At 50.4% G+C, this 17910-nt stretch overlaps 2 protein-coding genes across 2 annotated transcripts; both read right to left on the bottom strand.

Moving 5' to 3' along the window:
- Positions 1-916: 916 nt before the first annotated feature.
- On the bottom strand, positions 917-6456 carry SSTR3 (somatostatin receptor 3). The gene is given in 3 exon segments (XM_036401538.2): positions 917-2132; positions 2135-2787; positions 5634-6456. Coding segments are annotated over 2 exon segments (1203 nt in total). The 5' UTR covers positions 2727-2787; positions 5634-6456; the 3' UTR covers positions 917-1521.
- A 2321-nt stretch (positions 6457-8777) lies between these two features.
- RAC2 (Rac family small GTPase 2) lies at positions 8778-17634 on the bottom strand. The gene is made up of 7 exons (XM_036400784.2): positions 17524-17634; positions 14460-14531; positions 13144-13261; positions 11641-11703; positions 10816-10975; positions 9791-9925; positions 8778-9045 (listed from the first exon to the last, which is right to left on the bottom strand). Exons 1-6 carry the CDS (start codon positions 17556-17558, stop codon positions 9795-9797), a joined length of 579 nt encoding a protein of 192 aa, XP_036256677.1. The 5' UTR covers positions 17559-17634; the 3' UTR covers positions 8778-9045; positions 9791-9794.
- Between the last annotated feature and the right edge of the window lie 276 nt (positions 17635-17910).

Genomic DNA, 17910 nt, shown 5'->3' with positions numbered 1-17910 from the left:
CTAGTATTGCCCTGACTCTTTACAACCACAGCTCTCACACACTGGAGATCCCCTGGCCTCTGTCTGCTTCCTGCCCCCATCCTGTACTGAGAGCTGCCTTCACCTCCTGTATCAGCCAAACATGACTCCATACAGAGATTGAATCAGCTCAAAGATATTGTGTATTCTCAGGAGAGCCAAATCTATAGCACTCCCTTCCCTAAACACATAGAATGGTTTTGCCCACCTGGCCTTCTAAGTCCAAAGGCTTTTTCTTTATTTATAGTAAAGCTTAAGGAGAAGAAAAAAAAATGCTGCCTCCAACTCACGTCTCATTGTCTTCTTCTCTACTCTTGTTACACCTCCCATCAGGGTTCAGAGGCACCAGGAGAACCCCGAGGAATGCGAGGTGTAGGAAAGAAATGTTCAAACTTTTTCTCCCAGGTAAGTCTCATCATCCTGCCCAGAGTCCAAGCTCTGAAAGGAAAGAGGATGTTTTGAGCAGTCAGTGGTCTCCAGTCAGATCACCACAGGCAGGAAATCTGTTCCCAATACTTTTCGAAGAACTAGAGAGGGCCAGCCATGCATGCAACTGGCTGGTATGTCTTTGCTGCAGACATTCCTCTTTCCTGTTCATCTTTTAAGGTAGACCACTTCTCATGTCTATAAGTCAAGGCACTGGGTTGCCTACATGTGGTATATGCTATCTGGGGACTTCCTCAAGGTGCCACCATAAGATGGCAGCCTATGCCCTCCCAAAGCAGGATCATCTAAGGGCAGATCATTGCTCTAGGGCTGACCTTGTTTCTCTGTACTCTCAGTGCCCATCACCTCTTCATCTCTCCCTAAATGCAGTCTGCTCTTTACCTGGTGTTGACAGATAAAAATTGTTTGCTCCTGGTGGCAAATATGATGCTTATTCTTCAAAAGGCCTATGGAACTGCACAATGTTTATTCTGTAGGAAGAAGAACTTGAAAGCAACCAGCCCAGTTGTGCCAACTTTTACCAGTTCACCAGGCAGTCAGGTATGACTTGAGGTCACCAACCACAGGGAACCACCAGGAGACTCCCAGGACAGAAGAACACATGTGTAAAGGAGAGGGAAAATACATTAATGGTTTTGCAGAAATTAATATCATATGTATGTTTATACTGGGAAAATCAATGAGCATATATGTAAAATATAGTACATAAATGGGAGCTTTTTTTTGTACTCAGCATGCATGATACTTTGAAGGAGATATCCCCTCGTGCATCCAGCCAAATAAAGAATGCCTGCTTCTTAATGCTACATTAGTGTTAGGGAGGTTTTATTTTTTACCAATTTCTGGTAACACTGGCACCACACAAACCTCAGGTGTCTCTTCCAAAGCCAAGAACAATGCCTTGCTTTTTCCACAAGATCATGGAGCCCTATTCATCTTTAAGCCTACTCTTGGACTTTATTATTCCTTTGCATCATCTCCCATTGCCTTTGAAAGCAGAGCAGGTGAAGGGGATCCCATGTCCCGATGTCTCTTTCCCCTGCACCACCCCTTTCATCATAAATAACTGACATGCAACTTGCTGCTCTTTTCACATCCCGCAGGCTCCTCGGGGAGTGGTTTTTGCTCATTGCTTTTTCCTTCTCCACTGCTTAGAGGGCGCTCCTGCCTGTCGTTTCCATTTCTGGTGATCTTGCTGATCTCACCCTCTTCCCTTTCATCATCAATCTTCTCTGGGGGGCATGCTGGCACCTCCTGGCTCTGGACTCGGCGGGACGGCCTGAAGATGGCCCTGCGGAAGCCCTGCTTGAAGCGGTAGGAGAGGAAGCCATAGATGATGGGATTGGCGCAGCTGTTGGCATACGGCAGCACCACCACAAGGAAGTAGACTCCAAAGAGGGAAGGCTCCTCTGGCAGCGGGCACACAACATTGATTATGTTGAGGACATAGAAGGGAAGCCAGCAAAGGACAAAGACAGCCACCACAGTCACCACCATGCGGGTCACTCTGCGCTCTGAAAGCTTGTGCTTGGAGGACAGAGCCCTCACCCGCCTGCCAGAGGAGCGAACCTTCACTACAATCAGGAGATAGCAGAGACAAATCACCAGCAGTGGTCCAAAGAAGCCCAGGGTGGCAGTGTAGACGATAAAGCCAGCTCTCCACACGAGGCAGGCTCTGGCCACTGGATGTGGCATGTACTCATCCCTAAAGGGACATCTGAGAAGACAACCACGGGCAGCACCACTATGGAAGACAGCACCCACACGGTTACACTCACGGCCTTGGCCACCCGTGCTGTCCTCCATTTGGAGGACTTGCCGGGGTGGACCACAGCCAGGTAGCGGTCAACGCTCATCACCGTCAGGCAGAAGATGCTGGTGAACTGGTTGATGGCATCTACGGCCATCACCAGGCGGCACATGAAAGAACCAAATGGCCAGTAGGACAGGGCATTTTGTGCAGCCAGGAAGGGCAGGCCCAGCATGAAGAGCTCATCAGCTAAGGCCAGGTTCAAGATGTACACGTTGGTCACCGACTCGCTCACAGAGTGCCGTAGGACTACATAAATGACCAGGGAATTCCCAGCCAGCCCCACCACACAGACAATGAGGTAGACCACGGGGATGAGGACACCGCTGACAACTACACCAGGGCTGACAGTGGAGGAGCTGTTGGGGGTAGTGAAGCCTGCCCAGCTATTGGAGGCATTCCCCTCCTCCAACACTGCCGGCGTGGGGAGGCTAAAAGCAGAAGTGTCCATAGCAGAGGCAGGGAAGAGGGCAGGGGGCAGTGTCCTTGCAGGATCAGTTAGCAATCTGGAGCTGAAGGGAAGAGAAAAAAAACATTGATACTGGGGATATGACAGCTGAACAAGCCACAGGTAAAATCATCATGTTAACTGTGTTAGGTATAGGCATGGGAAATCAAGGGGAGTTGTGCATGCTAGCAGATGCTAGAAAATCTAGGACAATATCAAACCCATCTAGGCCTGCAAGGCACAGTGCACATGGAGGGACAAACAGGGCTCAATGTGGGCCCCTCCTCTAGCAAAAGATCCTCTGGGGAAAGAACAACAGACTGGCATAAGGACAGGGAAAGTTTTCATTTTCTGCTAATGGTTCCAATACTGAGGACATGGTCACCAGGGGCCTGGTTCTCATTTATGAGTGGCAGGTGCTTTACAAGCAAAAGAGAGAAAAGCATCCATTGACAAAGTGCCTTTCCAACTCTGACTTTCCTATTCTCTGAGTATTTATTCTCCTGCTTGCTGAAGCTCTTTTTGGACTGGCCAGGTTATTGTTAGCCCCACAGGAGAAGGAAAAGCACTTTCAATCCAAGCAGAGAGGCTTAACTCAGCACCTGAGCTGAAGGGCAGCTGGTTTGTGTTATGCCAGTTTGAGAGTAAAGGAAAGATAATTTTGGGTACACCAGGAGGGATCAGTCCAGATCCCTCTTGTCTCTTTTTCTCCTGTTCTCCCTGCCATTCTCTCCCTCCCCTTCCGCATGCTGCAACACACTGCTAATGGCAGAGGCTTTGCCTACCCCACCTGTTTGCAACCCCAAAGCAGTGTCCCAGCCTCCCTAAGCTGAGGAGCCCAGTTGTGTGTCACACGAGGGTTTGGCATGGAAACAGCACTCAGCTCACTCAGAGACAGCCTTGAGCAAACAAGCTCTCCATCCAGCACCAGCTCGCTGCTGACACTGGAGAGAAGCTGCAGGGAGAGAAGGGACAGTTAAGGGACGGACGTGCCTTTTGTCAGGGCTCCATATGTGAAATACAGAGCCCAGCACGTACTGTGGACCAGAGACACCCTGGAAACCTAATGCAGGGGAGATTTGTGTTTCTTTCAGGATTTCTCCAGCTCTGGAAAAATTTCTGGAGGTGTGGACTGACAGGGTTATCCCCCTGAATTAGGTCCTTGGAAGGGAAGATGACTTGGTGGAAGTGAATGGGGACATTAAGGCTCACCTTTTCACATCTCAACAAATCTCTTAGGGCTCTGAAGCTTCTTTTTCTATTGAAATTTAAACTGAGGATGTCAAAGGAAAGGACTCACAACCTTAACTACATTAATGAGGCCAGAAACACTCCAGAGACTTTTCTCTCAGATGTGATTTTCTGTAGCACCACAACTTTCTTCACAAATGTCTAATATTACAGTATTTGGGGTTTTTTTGTTTGGTTGGGTTTTTGTTACTTGCTTTTTTGTTTGTTTGTTTTGTAGATGCCATTCCAAGTTCTGGAATGGGGAGACCTGAGCTTTAGGATTCCTTGAACACTAGACAGGCAAACCCAATAGACCCCACAGATGTATTAAATTTTACACTGAAGGAACCTCATCTGAGAGGCCCCATAAAAACACAGTTGAGCAACTATATCTTAAGGCCATTTCTACAGCCTATTGTATAAATGTTTCCTGCTTTAGAGCATTTGAGCTTTGAAGGACTGGGATTGTTTAGATTTTTTTAAATTTCCAGATGCCTTGGGCTGTGACACACCGTCCTGCAGTCCCACACGTGGCTGTAATGAATGAGCCGAATAGGAAGTGATTTGAAACTCCGAGTTAAAGGCTGTTTCCTCTGAGATTTTTTCCAATTCTGTTCTAGTGACACAAATCACTTGTTGGAAAAAATAGGAGGGTAATGGCTGCTCTAGGGACAAAGATCTCCACAAAAGGTGGCAGAAGCCAGAACAGTATGTTCATAAAAGGATGATCTTCTGAAAGGTGATCAGATAGACAGGAATCTCTTTTCACATTCCTCCTGCACGCAAAGGAGTTTAAAGAAGAAAAAGGCCAAACATTTGGAGCCTTACAAATACCAAATATGGATGGAGATACTCCTGGGGAGCTGTAAAGCATTGGAGAAGTGTCTGGGATCCAGACCTCAAAGCCAGCTGTTCAGAGTGTTTCTTAACAACACAGTAATCCAGCTTCAGGGTAGCTTCGGAAGCCCTATCAAAAATGCTAAGATGTGCAACAAAAAGCATGGATTTCCTATAAACTCATTTTCCTGCTCAGGCAGCTGCAGGGGAGAAGCTTGATCTTTAAGCAAGTGCGGTCTGTTGCTGCCATTCTAATTTTGTCAAGTACCACGGGCCAGCTCAAATGCCATGTCACACATTTTGGCTAGTTTCGCAGAAAAAAACACTGGGCACCAGTGCTCCATCTAGTTTGGGTCCACTCTGCTGGTGGCTTTGGCAGCACATGCATAGGTAGGAGTTGGTGAGGAACACTGGCCTCAGACTGACAGTGTGCTGGAATCCAGTTGGATCTGTTCCTGATGTGCACAGCACCTGTTGCAAGAGGCTTGGGATCCTCTAACAGGTGCTACCAGAATATGCCTGGTTCATGCAGCTGGAGAGCAGGAAGAGGCATAGAGGTAGGAGGAGATGGGAAATTGGCACTACTTCTTTTCTTAGGTTGAAAAAGATAAGTATATATATATATAATATATATATATATATATATATATATATATGTATTTCTGCATTGAATGAGGAGGAGGTGGATGCTGAAAGCTGAGCCTAGTCCTGGTAACAAACCATGAATAGCAGCTGGGAGGGACAACAAAGCCAAATAACCTGTACCACCTCTCTTGACCCCCTCCCCTCCTGTCCCCCCGGTTTCCCACGGCCCTGCTCCAGCTCAGGACTCTCCCGTCTCACCTCGGGGCTGAGCTCTCTCGTAAGGACCAGGCTGGACTGGCAGAGTTGGAGGGTCGAGAGCGAGGGGTGGTCGGCAGGTTTTCTTCTCTGGAACTGCAGACTTAACTTCTGCGTGGACTCATGCCCGCGGGAGACATCCGGGAAGAGAGGCCAGAGCCGCCGGGTACTTACATGTCGTCGGGATGTACATTTTCCTCCGCTTCCCCGGGAGAATCCGTGTCATGCTTTTCCCCTTCCCCTTTCTCAAACGCGACAGAGCAAAGCGCTCCCGTGGGGAGCGAGCCCCGCCGGGCGCTGCCGGAGGCTCGAGTCCTTCTGGGCGGGCTTGCCCATGGCCCCCGCCGTGCCTGGCGAGGGAGGGGGATGCGGGATGGGGATGCGGGATGCGCGGCCCCTCAGCCCCACGGCCCCGCGTCTCTGCCCCGCGCAGCCCCCGCCATCCGCGGGCTCGGGCAGAGGCAGCGCAGCGCCGGTACCGGGCGCCGGGAGCCAATGGGTGCCACGCACGGAAACACCGGCAGGAGAAGGAGGAGAAGCAGGGGATGGACGGCAGGGCAGGAGAACAAAGATGAGCGGGGGGAGATACCGGGATGGAGAATAAAAGCGGGAGAGGGAGGCGCAAGGAGATGGGCAGAGGGATGAGGGGAGCGCAGAAGAGGGGAGGATGAAGGAATGAGGAGCGCGGCAAAAGAAGCTGAGGACAGTGAGGAGAAGAGGGAGAGGAAGAAAAGAGGGATTCAGAGAGCAGCGATGTGGTGGGAGAGTGGCACGCAGGAGGGGGCGACTCGGGTCGGCTCTCCTAGGGGCACCCAGGAGACGGGCTCCAGTTCCAAAGGTCTTGCAGGCAGGACTGGTGCTGCTCGCAGCTGCAGGCACACAGCAAATCCTTCTGTCTGGCAGGGTGCTCAAAAATCAGGTGGATGTTGAGCACACAAACCCTTCTCCCTTCTGTTCTGCCCTGTGAGCACCTCCAGATGGATGGAGATGGGCAGATAGGGGACTGTCTCTTTCATCTCTTTCCCGTTCTCTGGCTCCACACATGAGCTCTTGTCTTTTGCACCTTCATTGGGAAAATGTTCCAGTTTAACAGCCCCAGACCTTCCTACCAAATTTATTCTCTGCTGGAAGGCATAGACCCAGAAGAAATGGATCTAGGAAAGAAATTAATCTTTGTGAGAGCAGTTGTCCCATGAAGGATTTTCCATCCCATTCCCTGCACAAAGGGCTTCCCTTGTCATTCTCACCCCCTTTCCTGCCCTGCAGCCAACATCAGTGACTCCTTGTACTGTGCATCACCCAGTTCTTGACATTTGGCACTGCTATTGTGAACATTTGAGCCCCTAGGGTAATTCCAGCTTTAACAAAAGAAAGCAGTGTCTCTTTGAGCACAACAAAGCCAGGGTCTGGCATCCAAACCTACTTGGGGAACTTAATATACAGCCAGTTCTGCTCAAAGGTGAGCTGATGAAGGCAGTACAGGACTTCAAAGCTGCCAGGCCTCTTTAGACCAGAACTTGGCCACATTGCTGTCTGGAGACACAGAAGAGAGAGGAATCCTCATTGTGAAAGGAATGGCATTCGTAGCACCCAGAGGTTTTCTTTACCATGGCAGGGCAGGTGTCTGTAGCACCATGCAGAAGCCCCCAAGCTCCTTTGTTAGAAGAAACAGCCATGAAACAGCAGAGTTCTACACAGGCCTGCTAACCTTGCATAAACAGTCATAGCATCACAAATTCCAGGTCTCCAGCTCACTCCCTGAATGCTCTAAGGTGTCCCATTCTCTGCCTCAGCTCCAGTGGGGGGCTGTGCAAACTGCTTAAATTGTGTTGGGAGGAGAGCTCAGCCTGTGCATCTCCCCAGGTAGGCAGACACATGAATTTTGTTTCACACACATCATATGCATTGCTGTATGTTACAGGGGGTGGGGCAGACTGAAAAGGTAAAAGCCAAGGCTTGAAAACTGGAGAGAAGTAATAAACCACTGGGAATATATTGCCTTGAGTCATGCTTAGGATGCTTAAAGGATGTTAGATACCATTTTCAAGTACTTTGTGTCCCTCGCCCTTTCACAGGTATATGCCCATACCAGAGGCTTCATTTTTACTCTTCTGGACTCACACTGACATAATTTGTATTACCTTTGGGTGAGGCCTGGGAAATTCATCCAGCAGCCCACGTGCAGTGCATATATTTGTGGAACTCCCTGCCACAGGGTGCCTGCCAAGGGTTGCTCTGAACTTTATCAGTAGGAAATGTGTCACATCACTGAATTGACTGCCTCATTCAGATCTGACTGTGAATTGGAACTGCAGAAATCTCCCTGGCAGCAGGGTACCTCAGGAGCTTCCCTGTGTCTGGTTGCACCTGGCATCACCAATGCTCCTCCTCAGTGCAGGAAGCAGCCTTTGAAGCTCAGAAGTGTTGCTGCATCCAGGAGCAGTAATCTGGCTCAACTCCATAGTTTCTCTGTGCCCTTATAGGACTGCAGGATTTTGCAGTGCCAATCATCACACCCTGAGCCCTCCCCTCTCCTGCAAGTAGTGGCAGTAGCAGCCACCCTGTAACACTTCCTCTGAAGTCCCTGCAATGCATCAGGAAAGCAGGTGCTCACAGCTGCCAGATCCATGGTACCGCTGGGACCACTCTCTTCAGCTTAATTTTAGTGTCTTGGAGGCAATTTGTCTGGGCTGGTGACTCATTCCTCCCTTTTAATTTTTTTCCCTGCCCTCCCCCTTCCTATTCTCACTCTGCCTGTGTCTGGCAGTGTGAGAGAGTGCCAGAGCTTAGAAGGATTAATGCAGCAATGTTTTGGTGAAAAGATGTCCCCGGCAACCTGCGGGGGCAGTCCCCAGGGAGAGGAGTCTGCATCCAGGTGTCCCCTCCCAAAGCCTGCATCCCATCCTCTGTGTGGCACAGAGGGGAGACAACTTTTCCTTTCAAAGCATGGATACTGAGAAGAGGAAAGGCAAAAGGAATGCGGGTGGCTCAGGTGAGAACTCAGCACCTTCGCAATCATCCTCCAGCCACCAGGCTCCCCGTGGGGCTGCCAGAGGAGGGGCACAGCTGGGCGGTGCCTCCAGCCCCACGGCCCCATTGCTCACGGCTCCAGGGCTGTGTCCCCCGAGGTGCAACACATCACGGACATGACACAAATGTACAGTCTGTTTATTACTGTCTTATTCACTACATTGTAACCTCAAGGGCCTGGAAGGAAAGGAAGGGGCAGCTGGGCAGGTGAGGCAAGAGCGGGGACATTGTGCGAACATCAAACCAGTGCTACAGACCCACAGCAGTCTTTCAAGCCGGCAGAAGGAAAAAGAAGGAAAAACCCCAAGGTGCTGAGCTCTGGGCTACTGGAGTCATCACTCTCCTGTGTGCTGGGCAGCTCCTGGTATCAGGATGAGACCGGGATCTATAGCCAAAAACATGACAGACCTCATAATACCAGCTCAACTATTTTCCTGCTCTCCTTCCCTCTGCTCTGGTGATGGTGGGAGTATGAATGGACAGGGTTCAAACTAGCAGGCTCTCACTCTTCTCTCTCATCAGGCTCTGAGCAGCTTTGACTCTTGTCCTGAGGCCTCTCTCCTCCCTCTGCTGCCCTGTACTGAAGTGAAGGCAGGTAGAGACAACATGAGGAGTAAAGGACTCCTGTAGGAGAAGCTGCCACTTGCCAATGAACAACATAAAAAAAACCCTTTAGGTGAGCAGGGCTTGGTAAGAGGAAGGGCCACTGGCAACTGCCATGAATAATGAACAACCTTTTTTTTTCCTTTTTTTTTTTTTCTACAGGCAAAGGCTATGGCCTCATAGTTCTCAGGGCAGGTCATCCCCAGGGCAGCCTGGATGTAGTTCCCTCTGCAGCAGAAGCTGACAGACAGTTCTTCTCTGTAAGGGCACATGTGGAAAATCCTAGGCTGCCCCACATCAAGAGATGGGAACAAACTTGCCCACAGTCAAGCAGAAAGGAGGGGGAAGTTGAACCTGGGTGCATCATACAACGTCCTGTCCTTTCCCCAAGCAGGATCAGCTTCTCCCTCTCTCTCCTTGAAGGTGACCCATTCCAATAGCCTCACCAGGAACAGAGTGGCCCTGACTGGGTTCAGGAGCAGGAAAGCACCACTGGTGTCCCTCCCAGGGATGCCTGTCAGACTTACTTGCTCAGAGGAGGCTGCACGCCCGTTTCTTTGTCCGGGTGGGCTGCGGGCACAGGACTGCTCGGATGGCCTCATCAAACACTGTCTTGAGGCCTCGCTGCGTCAAAGCCGAGCACTCGAGGTATTTCACGGAGTCTGTCGGGAGGAAAGCAGGTGTTGCACTGGGGGGGAAGGCAGCTGGGGTAGGCAGTGGGGATACCCAGGTTTCTGCTCCTTATGCTAGAAAGCACAGCACCTGGCTCCTGCCCAAGCTGAATAAACACATCCCAGGTGATCAAAGACATTATACATTGTCAGGACACATTTCACTCACTTAGACAGTCTTGACTTCAGGGCAAAGCTTGCCAGCTGCACTAGACCTAGGTTTGCCTACTGGCTACCCATGAAGCCAGAGCAGAGCCATTTTGTGAGTCTGACCATGTCATCCTGGCCAGACATTCCCCCTGCTGAGCTCCTTCTTGGAAACTCCCTCAAGCTGTGTTTCTCACCCTCTCTCCCATTTCTGTGTGCCACAGATGAGAAGAGCTGGATGGTGGGGTGAGACACCCATACCTGGGATTTTACGTATACGCCCCAGCAGACAGAAGCAGAGACAGGAAACTACAGTTGCAGTTCTTCCTGAGAGTGGTTAAAAACCTCTCTTCTGCCTCTCCGGATATGGAGGAGTGGCCTCTACCCACTGTGCAGCTATGGCTTGCACAGAAAAAATACTGTCCCAGATAGAAGTAAGCAGAGTAAAAGGGGAGGAGAATGTGAAAGTGTGTGGTTATGTGTTTATGGGGAGGATGATGGCCAGAGAAAGGCAGAAAACAGAGAGCTGAGGAGTTGAGCCTTCCTCAAGAAGCAGATCTCCTTCCTGAGTCTCCTGAAGTGCATTTTGTCCCATGACCCTGGATGTGTCTCCTTGTGTCCCTCGGAGACACCACTGTGTGATACCACCACAAAAGCCTCATTAAATTGAGGTGAAGCCCTTTTCTTCTGCCTCTCTCCTTTCAGTAGGTCCAAAATTATTGCCAAACACATACCTATTTCCTTGGCCAGAGCAAGACCCTGAGGATACGTTATGGGGGATAGCTTCTTCTCCTTCAGCTTCTCAATGGTGTCCTTGTCATCCCGGAGATCCAGCTTTGTGCCCACGAGGATGATGGGGGTGCTTGGGCAGTGATGCCGCACCTCAGGGAACCACTAGCAAGGCAACAAAATGCCAAAGGTGTGAGAAGAAGTCACATGTATGGGCATGCACATGGGAAACAAAGAGGCACTCCTGAAAATAATGTCAGCTAACAGCCTGTCCTTTCTCACATCCATTGTTGGCACTATAGCCTGGCCCAGGCCAACTCCTGTTGCTGGGTCCTCAGGCAAAATCTCTGACAGGGAGCTCAAATTTTGTTATGCAAAAGCACCAGCTGTTCTCAGCCCTCGACCCTCCCACGCAGGGAAGAACATTAAAGCGGTAGGAAGGACATACTTTTGTTCTCTGTTCACCAATCTCTCCCTTTTTTCCTCACTTCCCATCTAATAGCAGTGGATACCTGCTTCTATACCCTATGGACCAGTCCTGTGTGTCTGTGCTTTGACAGTCCTGGCTGAAAGATGCCACCAGAATATAAGTCTGTGATATGACAGCACAATAGCCAGCAAGATGAAAACTAGCCCATTAGTAGAGTTGTCTGCCTTCTTTAAATGAACCAGAAAATGCATCTGAAGGAGGTTTCTGACTAACAGAAAAGAGGTATGACTTCTTAAACCTAGATGTCCTACTGGTAGTCCCCACCCATAATCACTGTTCTTGCAAGGCCACCGCCACCATCACCTCCCTCAGCCCCTGGTGGCCCAGGAGAGGGTCTCACCTTAGCACGGACGTTTTCGTAGGATGCTGGGCTGACAAGGGAGAAGCAGATCAGGAAGACATCCTGCAGGCATACAACCATGGTGCAGAGTTAGGATAGGAGCATGGGATGGCATGATGAAGCAGGAAGGAGGGGGGAGGGGAGGGAAGGTCTGTGTGAGCAGCACCCTTCCTCTGCAGCAGAGGGTTGTGCTTGGGAAAGATCTCTATAATATAAAAGTCCTGACTGCTGCTTCTTGCCTCCAGTGGAGAGAAGGACCTCTGCTCCCCTGAGTCATGGTAACCATAGCCACCATTATCAGAAGAGCCAAATGGCCAACTCTGAGGACGGGGTTTTTGTGGTTGGCACATTCATCCTCATGGGAAACGGCCTGACAGCGTCCTGCTCATTTCTCACGGAACACCAGAGGGCTTTCAGGACAAAGTAATTTCGCCTACAGTTGAGACAGACCTAGTTTCATCCTAAAAATTATACACACAGGACTCAGAGGAGGCAGTTTTAGCTCTCCAGGTAAGTGATTCTCCTGGGCATGGTAGAATTCAGACATCCTTAAAAACCAGAGCAAACCAAACAAAACCAAAACCCTACCAGCTCATCAGGGTTATATCTATTTCATCCAGCTTCACCTAGCTGGAGCAGTGGTGCCAGATCCAGCCTATCCACTTCCATACTTCTACAGCCATCAGAGACAAAAGCCTTGAAGAACCATTCCTCCACCTATCCCTGAGATATGTCCCAGGGTGGATGCAAGCATGCTGTTGAGAAATAGACCTGCTTGCACTGACTGCAGGCAAAACCATCTTATACCAGGTGTCTGATTCTTAGATGGCTGAACCTGGCTCAAACAAATCATTTCTAATCAACTCCTAACCTTTTTGACTGCAGTGGCAACATTCAGACTAATGTCTGATGCAGCAAGGTCTTTCTGAGCTTGCAAAAACCCTGCTTGAAACAACCTTCTCCAGGAAAGGTGATCCTCAAACCCTGAAATCACTGTCAGTGTGGTGAAAGACTGGTGAACACAGTATCTGAGGCACCCATTTGTTCTGCTAGAGGCCGCAGATCAAACACATGCCCACAAATCATATCTCTTTTAAAAGGCAGAAGTCAGGAGAGTGGGGTTCACAGAAATGTGACAAGCTCCTGCCTCAGCTCTTAAATTCCATGAACTACCTTAACTTTACAAAGAGAAGGTTTTTTCCAGAGCTGTGTAAGGCATCTGCCTCACACAAAGTCAGTGTCAGCTGAGCTCAAGAGCATCTTTGAATGTCTCGTTTTCTTGCCCAGTTACGGGAGTTTAGATAAAGGCTCCAAAATATCCTTAAGGTATCTTTCAACTTTTGGTTTCAAGGCAGTTGTATATCAACAGAGATATTCTCATAAAAGGCCAGAGAGAGGCAGTAAGAACCCTGTCACCGTTCCATGGCACATGTTGAGTTTTGCAGTGAGGGATGGAGATGTAGCTGAGGGAGGAAGGGAGGAGGGGCATGGAGTGTGACCCACCGTCTGCGGGTAAGAGAGCGGCCTCAGCCTGTCATAATCCTCTTGGCCAGCAGTATCCCACAGTCCCAGATTTACAGGCTTGCTGTCAACCATCACGTTGGCAGAATAGTTATCAAATCTGAAATTCAGAGACATAGGCCATGGCTCAAACAAGAGAAGAGGGAGCCCTTCCAGTAGTATAGGTGGGGTTCATTTACTATGTGCACCCAGGAGCAAAGGCTGGTGATTCCTCTTCTCAGCTCACCTGGGTGACGCTGGTTTCCTGTTAACCTCCACTTCATGGAATTCCCACTCATCAACCTCCTCCCCATCATTCAGCTGTCCTGGACAAGTGCCTGGCTGCAGCTACACCTTTGATACCTTGCATGCAAGTTCACAAATCGTTTTCTTTTCCCATTTTTTTCCCCCAATATCCTTCCCACAACTGTGCCTGCTCTAGAGCCAAGCCCCTGCCTTTCTTCTGTGTTCTAAAACCTAGTTTTATTCTTAGAAGTGAAGAAGAATCCATGTCTCTGTAGTTTGCTGCACTCCTCAGCAGCCCTGCTGGAACTGGGAACAATGCGTCTCATCACTCTTTGACATCCAAGCTTGAAATATTTTAGAACAACTGTCAGGATTGCATGCTTAGGAGTAAAGTCTTGGTAGGAAAAAAAAAAAGGATAATAAAGCAACAGAGAAGTTCCTGCCCTCATCCTAGAAAATTTTACTTCCTGGTCCTTTTGGTACTGTTTTTTCCCAGATTAAGGGAAACTGGTGGTAGGGAGGAACCAACACAAAGGTCTTTTGAACGTGTTCGTGGCATCTGCACATTAGAAGGGACATGATTTAGTAGAGGGCTTGGCAGGCCTCGGCTAGTGGTTGGACCTAATGATCTCAGAGGCCTTTTTCAACAAACTCTGCGATTCTGCTCCATGCAGAATCTATGACTGCTCCAATGACAGCAAGTTCTTTGGACAGGGAAGGAAGTGGGGTCCCATGTCCATCCACCTGCCTTCTCTTGGGTCTGGCCCAGCTTTTGTAGCCTAGGGCCTGTTTGTTTTGGCCAGCAGGATCCTATCTGCTACTTGTAAACTTAGCAAGCAGACAGACCTTGAGTTGGCTGGAGTCTCCCAAATATGCCACTTATACCAGGGTTTTATAAAGTTGCTTCTCGTGAAAGGTGACAGATCCAAAGTTAGAGAGACCTTCACCGGATTTCCTCTGCTTGGCATGGAGACTGTGACCCATGGAGTGCCCAACAAGGGGTCACTGAGCCCCTTCACATCCTGCTTTTCATGCCTCCCACCCACTCCAGGACCTGTTTATGAATTACTCACACAGTGGGGATGTATTCTCCTGGGAAGGCATTGGTGGTATAGCTGATAAGGAGACAGGTTTTTCCCACAGCCCTGGAAAAGAAAGAAAACAATTGCAGGAATTCATGGAAGTGCAGGCAGCCTTGCTAGGGTGAGATGGAGATGGGGCAATTCTTCCACACCTCTAATCTATCCAGAGACCTCTGGAAGCAGAAACGCATTCACAGGGCCAGACAGTGCACAACCACATGTTAGAAACCTGGCAGGAAGAAAGAGAGGGTGTCGCCCAGAAATGTTTGGTGTCTTTGAGTATGAAGGCTTGTTTTACGGTCTAGTACAGAGATGACTTGGGTAAAACACAACCACTCTGAGATGGAGGTGGGAGCCCATTCTGCAGTGCATGCAGAGTGCTGTAGGCTCACAGCCAGGACAGGTTCATTGGCTTGGTGTGCCATGACAAAACTGCCATGCCAGCTCCAGCACTCAAGTACAGGCACTCCTGCTTGCTTTTCAGCTGCTGTGGCCAGGGACTGGTAGCAACTTTTACTGACTTACCCAGTCTTTCCCACCTGCAGTAAGCTGCAGCAAAACCTGCACAGAGAGCTGTAAGGAGCCAGAAAGGTGCCTGCCCCCATGGCTGATGGAAGCTGCTGGTGATGTTTCTGAGCTGGAAGTTGGTGCTTCCTCTCCCCTGAGCCTCCCCCACAGCCTGCTGCAGCAGGGTGGAGTGCAAGGCAGCAGCACAGTCCAGACTGGGTGAGAACATTGGTGGGATAAGAAGCAATAAGGCTATCATGTTGGGGAAGGTGTTGTGGGCAAGCTGAAGCCTGTGCTGAGGGAAAGAAGTGCAGAGAAATTGGAAGAAAATAAATCAGCCAAGACAGGTGTTGGAAAGAAAATCCTTCTCCTGTTGGGATGCTGTTTCTCAGGTTTGTGTGGCCTAGGAAAGCTTGGCCTTCTTTCAGTTACAAACACAGGAAATGGAGGTGGTGACAGCAACCTCCCTCAACCAGCACAGCCCAGAAGGAGGGAGAGGTCTTTCCTAGGCAAAGGTTGGAATTCTGCTGCTGGGGACTCTCAGACCATCTCACTGTACCTACAAAGTCCCCAGCCACAGGGCTGCAGTTCTGCCTTTTTGTATATCCTGTATTTGATAGGCACCCTGGTCACAAGGCACCTGCCTCTGTCGCTGGACTGTGGGGCAGCTGAGGAGGAAGCTGAGCTTTTCAGCATGCTCTGACATTTGTTTCTTCCTCCTGCCACCCCCTTTTCTTAGATCCTCCTCTCTCAGTCCTGCTCTTTCCCCAGGTGCCTTGCTTCCTTCTTTTCATGGAGTTATGGAGGGAGGTGAAGCTCTAGATGAAATGCCTCAGGAGATCTGTGGGCCTGCCAGTGGATCAGTCATGGACGAGGGGGAGGTTCTGAACTGGTGCGGCTGAACAGAGAGCTGTGCAAAGGGTCAGCGAAGGGGAGAAGGTTACAACGCAGACGGGGGGTTAGTGGCATCTGCAGGCTTCTGTCATTGAACCAGGGCATGTTGAGAGGTCAGTGATGTGTGATGGAGGGGATATGGGGGGAGAACAACTATGGGAGAACACAGGAGCTGAGTGATAGGAGAAGGTCCTGTGGTTGTTAGGGTTGAGCCAAGAGGGTGACAATGCTGGCATGCCGGGAGGGAGGTAAGGGGTGGTGAACCAAGAGCTCAGAGCAATGGGGGCTATGTTGCAAGATGGTGAGAGGTGCACAGAGGTGCAGTGTGCAAAGAAGCAAAATGATGAGACAGAAGACATTTAAGAGGAATTGAGGTCCTAGGGGTTGAAAGCAGGACTATTACTGATAATAACAGTCTACTATTGGTAACAAGGACGTGTGGTGGTGTTAACCATGATGTGAGGGGACGCTACCTTGAGGGAAGGCTGCAGAGCTGGTGCTGTGTGTGAGGGGCAAAATGGGGGCTGGGGAGCTGGGTAACAGATAAATGCCCAGTGGAGTTGTTAATCCAGCTCCAATTTAAAGCATTCAGGGGACCTTTCTTAGAGGTTATGCCTTTTATTTGGGGCTCTGTCTTTCCTCATCCCTTCTCCTCGCCCCCTTGCCCCAGCCCCTGAGAACATGTCTGACATGCATGTGTGCAGACATCTTCTTTCCCAGGCGAGGTCTAAAGGAGGAAGTGACTGTGGGGAGCAGCACTGCTGTAAATGTCTCTTCATCTGCTACCTAACAGCTGCCCCAGATAAGTCTGGCCAGCTTCTAGGTGGAAAGGAATTAAGCTATTCCATTCCAAGCACAGATTCTCCTCCTTCCCTCCCTTGCATTTACTCATCCCACAGGGCAAGAAGAAGCTCTGTCCACTGTACCCTTCCTGCCCCAGGCAGTGATGACTGCTAAACTCATTGACAGCGTGGATCAGGCCATTTCCAGGCATCAGGGGACACGGGCAGAGAAGCCACCATGTTGTGAAGGCGAGGTTTTGTTAGCTCCCACTCCCCAAGTGGCCTGTACTTGTGTCTATCTCAGTGGAAAGACCTTCTTTTCCTTGTGCCCACAGAGGGCCCTTGCCAGCAGTCTCCAGCACACCCCAGTACAGGGCTAACCTGCTGAGAAAAGCTGAATATGGAGATCCTGATAGACATCTTGCCAGGACCAGAGTGCCATGCCCTCTCCCAGTCATTCCCAGTGAGCACACAGCTTTTGAAGAGACATTCACCTGCAGGAGAGCACTTGCACCTAATGGGTTTTAAATCTTAATGGGTTTTAAATCTAACTCCTGCCTACAAGTTGAATCTGGCAGGAGCACCATCACCTCCGATGCATGGGATAGACCTGCTCTGCTTCCCATGGATGCAGATGGAAATGCAGACGCATGATCAGCATTCCGTGCAGATGCCCTGTGAAATGCCCTCTTCCACGCCCTCGCAGAGGTATGTCCCTTGCCCCGGGGAGGGAGGAAGAGCATGTCTGCAGTAGCAGCAAGGCTGCGGGAGGTCAGAAGCCAAGCGGGGCAGTTTCACCAGCACGCCCCACTCTCCGTGCCCCGGTCAGGGGCTGTCCCGCCCCGCTCCCCAGCAAACCCCAGGGTACGTACCCGTCTCCCACCACCACACACTTGATGGCTTGCATGGCTCCGGACCCGTGGCGAGGACGGTGCCCGAGGCAAAGGGAAGTCAGGCCAAGGCAAACAGCAGGGAGGGATGGGCAAATGTGGGTATCAACAGCAGGTTGCAAGGAGGGAGGAAGTGGAAGAGGGAACTTCTCTCGGCGATCACCCTCGGGTCCCTCCGCCCCTCCACCGCAGCCGCAGCGCTGTGGCAGAGGCCGCTGGCTGAAGGCGGAGCCGCTCTGACTCCTTGGATGACAACTGCTGTAATATTTCTCGTTCTCCCTGCCTGTCTCACCCACTCCCTTCCCACCTCATCCCAATGAACAGCGGGGGGCACCAAACTGCTTTTCCAGGGCAGCTGGACAAGGGTTG

The sequence above is a fragment of the Molothrus ater genome, chromosome 5 (genome assembly GCF_012460135.2).
Source record: "Molothrus ater isolate BHLD 08-10-18 breed brown headed cowbird chromosome 5, BPBGC_Mater_1.1, whole genome shotgun sequence".
Taxonomy (NCBI): domain Eukaryota; kingdom Metazoa; phylum Chordata; class Aves; order Passeriformes; family Icteridae; genus Molothrus; species Molothrus ater.
Note: the sequence above shows the minus strand (reverse complement) of the source record. Positions and strands in the feature narration are given on the sequence as shown.

What these genes read in the sequence shown, in the direction of transcription:
- RAC2 (XM_036400784.2), bottom strand. Translation starts at nt 17,558, where the DNA reads ATGCAAGCCATCAAGTGTGTGGTGGTGGGAGACGG. An exon ending in GGAGAATACATCCCCACTGT is followed by an intron (nt 13,262 to 14,459) that starts GTGAGTAATTCA and finishes TCTGAATTTCAG; the next exon opens with ATTTGATAACTATTCTGCCA. An exon ending in CGCTCTCTTACCCGCAGACG is followed by an intron (nt 11,704 to 13,143) that starts GTGGGTCACACT and finishes GTATGCCTGCAG; the next exon opens with GATGTCTTCCTGATCTGCTT.